The 5,495-nt window shown below is 38.9% G+C and overlaps 1 protein-coding gene across 2 annotated transcripts; it reads right to left on the reverse strand.

Moving 5' to 3' along the window:
* Positions 1–667: 667 nt before the first annotated feature.
* Positions 668–5,495, reverse strand: LOC131315522 (uncharacterized). Of its 2 annotated transcripts, none has more exons than XM_058344628.1 (3): positions 3,823–5,495; positions 2,162–2,659; positions 668–1,301 (listed from the first exon to the last, which is right to left on the reverse strand). In XM_058344628.1, the coding sequence occupies exons 1-3, from the start codon at positions 5,153–5,155 to the stop codon at positions 856–858; spliced, it is 2,277 nt and encodes a 758-aa protein (XP_058200611.1). In that variant the 5' UTR covers positions 5,156–5,495; the 3' UTR covers positions 668–855. The 2 variants fall into 2 exon arrangements, with proteins under 2 accessions (XP_058200611.1, XP_058200613.1); XM_058344630.1 differs by lacking the exon at positions 668–1,301 and adding an exon at positions 1,308–2,042.

Consider the following 5,495-nt stretch of genomic DNA (forward strand, 5'->3'; position numbering starts at 1 on the left):
ACGCACACCTCTCTCTCTCTCTCTCTCTCTCTCTCTCTCTCTCTCTCTCTCCCACCGATTCACTTCTCAAACAACAAAAACCCGTACCACCGATTCACTTCTCAAACAACAAAAACCCGTATTCCAATATATGATCGTAAAAGCCTAAAGGGTAAGTTACATAATATAATATCTAAGAGAAATTAATTAGAAGACTTACCTAAAAATCACAGCTCCAGTGAAAACCTTCCCACGCCGCCGCACTATTTAGCTCTCACAATTCTCTAGAGAAACTAAAATAACCTAGGTCTCTCAACACTTATATATGCAGATAATGACCCACTCTCCCACAACCCTTAAAACTCTCTCACACAGATAAATAACTATACACATCTTATAAACTGACATTTAGTATAAAAACACATATTAGAAAAATAGCCCTGATATTATGAAATTTAAAATAGAAGTATTTTATTTTATTAAGAAGTTTGAAAAAGAGAAATGAAAGATTTAATTATTTGGGTCAAAAGTTTTTTTTTTTTTTACCGGAAAAAAAAGTAGGATGTCACACTATTACAAGACAAAGCATCTCTAGCGTTGTTGTTCCGTCTCCCTTTCTCCGTTGCCGATCTTCATCACAAACAAAACTGGAAAAATTCAAAAGCCATAATCGGAGAACACAATCTACAACATACCTTTTGAAGCGCTAAATTTAAAAGCAACTCAAAAACCAAGTTATTGTCTAGATGCACTTCCCATATTCAATAGATCTGGAAAACTAAACACTTGATACAGTGGAAAGCGAATACGAGGGGTAAATACTACACACTTAATACAGTCGAAGAAAAATAAGTTGGTCAACACGAGATTCATCAGCTACTTTGGCTGAAGAAATACCTCAATCAAATTGGTGCCCAGTAGGTTAGAACAGGAAATGTGATCGTGTAAATCCTCATCGCAACCTATCATAATATACTCATTGTCCTCATCTTTGTAGTTAATGTGATAATTTTCAGCCTCGTGTCCCAGCCTCTTTTTCACTTGTTCATTTAGCTCTTCCATTCCCCATGGCCAAGACAGTTGAAACTTCATCGTAGCTGTACCAAATCTTGCCTTCACAATCACACTTTTTGTGCCAATAGTAGCTGAGACTTGATTAGAAGGCAGAAGCGTATCAGAATTTGGTTGTGGGATTGGCTCTTTATCAACAACCGTGGGAGATTCGTTGGGGCAAGACTGACTAATAAGCTTGTGTTCCCCGCGAGGTGGCCATCTGGGGATATCATACTCTCGACATGCCCGCTTCAGTGTGGATTTGCTAACTGCAAAAATGAGAAAGCCAAAAGCTCAAAATTCTTCTACTTGGAAACTTCACTCTACATCCCCATTTTGCAGACTTCAAAATTTAGTCACATCTTGCGCCTATCTACCTTTTAAAGATTCTATCCTTTCATTTTCGCAACTCAAATTCCCTTCTGAGATGTATATGAGATATTGATATCAATTTCAAAGTTATTACTACACTTGATAAAAAAAGTACTTACTACACTTTTTTAATGGTACCTATATTTTAGATAGATTAGAAATACATAGACTAGGTTATACACGTTTCTCATATAAATGGAGAATGAATCTCCATTTTTCAGGGGTGAACATTGCCGGTTAGTCCGTTGTGTGCTAAATTAGAAACCAAATCAATAGATAAAAATTGAATATTTCGAAAACCCAAACCTATAATGACGAACTGGACCAATTCAAAATATTTGACTATGATTTGGTTACAGTTTTGAACCACGGTTCGTTTCATCTTTGAGATATCATACTTACGAACATTTATACCTCTAAAAAATCGCATGAAATACTTGAAACAAAACCCTCTTTTAATTAAAAGTCACCATAACTTACAAATACTCAACATACGTCCTCAATCAACTGGGTATATTTTTAAAGAGTCTTCCGCTAAAGTTAATGTAACCATATTTGTGTTGGGTCTTCAAATATGGGAAAATTCAGGTCTCCATGTTGATGCTCCCATACAGAGCATGGTCGGAGCATGTTTGGCTCTGAAAAGTTTTACTGGTAAGTTCCTGAAAGAAAAGTCCATCAAGATGGAAATACCAAGCAAAGATATTACCAACAAAATCGAGATTTTCATTCCTCGAAAAAGTATTTTTATGCGTACCTTTAATATGCTTTGCAGCATCTTTAAGAGGCATTTCCTTAGTCTGTAAGATCTCTTCCAAAGAAATTACAATTCTAACTCCACCAGTTTCCTTTTTTCTTCTCTCTCCTCTTTGGGTCATTTCCTTCTTTTTCTCTTTTCCCAAATACCTGGAATTGAGCTGACCCTCTTCCATTTCACTTTGCCCTGTTCCCCCACCACTCCCGATTCCAACTGCCTCAGATTCAACATTGCAAAAATCCTCATCTAGCCTCTCTTGTCGAGCTATCGGCAAAAACGGCGGAGGCAGAATTTCTTTTACAATGACACTAGTGATTTTCTCAATAGTAGCCGCCAAGGCTTGATCAGAAGGCAAAGTATCAGAATTCGATTGTGGGATTCCCTCTTGATCAACAAGCGCGGGAGTTTCGGTGGGGTGAGATTGAGTGATAAGCTTGCGAGGTGGCCATCTGGGGATACCATACTCCCGACAAGCATACTTCAGTGAAGATTGGCTAACTACAATAAGGAAGAATTAAAAGCTCAATATTTTTCTACCAAATTAACTCCAACACACGTTTCCAATTTCAAGATTGACAAAATATATGTTTGAGTTAAAAAAAAAAAATTTGCATTCAGTAGCTACCACAATTCTTAATTCTTATGTTGTAGGGTTTGTATGCACTTCGTTTCTTTCTCTTTGATCTGGTATATTTTTGTGTTTGTCTCCAAATATAAGCTTGTAAACTTGAGGTCTTCAACTGCGAGGGGGACAGAACATGATAGAAACTAAAAGTGTTTATGTTACTAGGTAAATTGACAATAATTTTATTCTTTTGAGTTGTGTTTATTTATTGAAATAGAATTTCACTTAATTATAAGATAGCCGTTAATACTTTTGAATGGGAGAGAGTACTTCTGTAAATTTACAATGTAACATATATGACTGTAACGCATAAGCATATCTATAATTTAATTTTCAATTTTTGAGGAAAAGATTATTAGTTGATTAATGTAAAGCTATATGTCTAAGCAACTGAACTTTGAATTCACGAATGACCCTATGAAGAATATTTTCTAAAGTTGTCACTGCACGCGATGGTTGTTTTGGTTTTTTTTTTTTGTTTAATGAAAAACAAATTTATACTTATTGTTTAAGTGATGAATGCTTGAAGATATACTGTGTGAAGCAAGAAAATATTTTGAAATACGAAGGGACTTTCGTTAATTTCATTATGCTACACGTGAAGAGTGATATTTAAAATGATGCTTTTAAAATCTCATAATGTTCAGATTTTTGGAGAATAGTGATATTCAAGTGATGTTTTTGAAACCCTGTATTGCTCTATTATTTTTCAAGTATTTGTACTCCTATTGTTTTTTGAAAGGTAATTTATCTACTTAATCTTTATTTTGTTTGTAAAAGTTCATAAAGAGCCTCAATTTTTATTTTCGCTTTAGAGCACCAAAAAGTTAGGCTGGCCATGACTAAGATTATGAGTTTGATTCTCGAAAATAGTCTCCCTACTTGCAGAGGTGCTACATCAACATTTTCCTAAGTCCTACACATGTAGGAGTTTGGAACACTTTGTATGCCTTTCTAATCTATCTAGTTGGGAAAAAAAAAAAAACAAGAACAAAATTGAGGTTTTCATTTCTTGGAGGAGTGTATATATGTGTACCTCCGAGATGATTTGCAGCATCTTTAAGACTCATTTCCTTGGTTTGTAAGATATCCTCAAGAGGAGTGGCTATTCTAACTCCATTTTTTTTCTTGCTTCTTTTCTCTCCCCCTGGGTTCTTTTCCTTTGTTTTCCTTTTTCCCAAACACCTGGAATCCAACTTAGCTTGATCTGCCATTGAACAATCCCCTAATCCCTCACTACCAGTTCCAACTACCTCAACTGGGTTCAATTCTTGTGCTGTAAGTGGCAACTGCAGCGGCAGTTTTGGTCTGTTTTCATTTTCAAAGAGGCCAGGGAAGCCCGTAAGATCCATCCATCCACTCCACCTTCCTACCACCTCGTAAGCTGAGATGGCACCCTCCACGGTTGTGAAACTGCCAATGTTGAGGCGATTACACCTTATACGAGTCTCGGCCGCGCATTGGCCGCCGTGTCCCAGCCACACTCTGAAGGAGACCTTGGCCTGACAAATAAGCAATGTTTCCGGAGTCGTAGGCAAGCCTTGAATGTCTTTGATTTCCAACCCGTTGACCGTTACAGCTGCCTCTCCAAAGATCACATCCAACTCACCGCCCCTGTTCTGAATTAGTTGCTGCACCACAGCCACTAGTTCGTAGACCGGCTGGCCAATGATGGCCTCGTCGTGTTGTTCCAACCAGTTAATCCGCCTTAATGTCACTTCCTTCTCATCCATGTCCTCATCGTTTATCTTATCCACCAACGACTCCACGCCTTTGGGCAACACGCCCGCCGCCCTTGCTATTTGACCAAAATCATCGAACTTGTTATCCACGTAAGACTCAAAGCCGTCGAAAAGCAGTCCGAGGATGTCTCGGCCTTCCTCCCCCTTGATCACATGCAACGCACCGCTCTTGTCCTCAAGTATGTGCAGAAAAGACAATGCCAAGCTTATGTCCTGTTGACTAGAAACGTAAAAAATAGTTGGCATCGGCGGATACAGAGGGAAATATGGGAAATATGTGGGCGACGGAGGGAAATAGAAACCCATATTCGATTCTTCAAAGCCCTGATTGTTCATCGTCATAATTCCCCCTCCTCTTGGCCTCCAATCTGAGGACGCCTCGCTCCAGTTCTTACGTAGCTGCTGCTGCAACAGCGCCCTGTCTCCGGCCAAGTACGGTGGCGGGTCGACGATGTCGTCGTGCTCTTGATTTTGTGGCGGATTGTCCATGGATTGATTACCCATTGAATTGGACGAGGGTAGAAAAGCCCGTGGCGGCGACCACCTAGGGGAAAGTAAGGGCGACAAACTCAAGCAGAAATCTTCAATAGCCTTGTCCCACTCTCCACTGTTCGTAGGCGCAGCCATTGACACACAGTTACCAAATTCAACTAATGGGAAAAACACAGACACGAGATTGACGGAAAACTTCGCGTAAAATCAACAGATGAAACAAGAGATTAGAAAAGCTGGAATTTGTTGCAGAAACCAAAGTAGAAGAAGAGAAGCAGCAAAATTTGGGGATGCAGATCCTAATTTGGTACGAAACAAATTCTTTGAATCTGGGTGTTGAATCTTAGGAGAGACCTGTAAGATAAGATCGAGCAATGAATGGATAGAGTGACAGAGCGAGAAATCGGGAGCGACTTTGATGAGGAAAAGGAACGAGAGAGACTCCAAATGGTAAAGTAGTGTTTAACTCTGCAAC

This window comes from Rhododendron vialii, chromosome 2a (assembly GCF_030253575.1).
Source record: "Rhododendron vialii isolate Sample 1 chromosome 2a, ASM3025357v1".
Taxonomy (NCBI): Eukaryota; Viridiplantae; Streptophyta; class Magnoliopsida; order Ericales; family Ericaceae; genus Rhododendron; species Rhododendron vialii.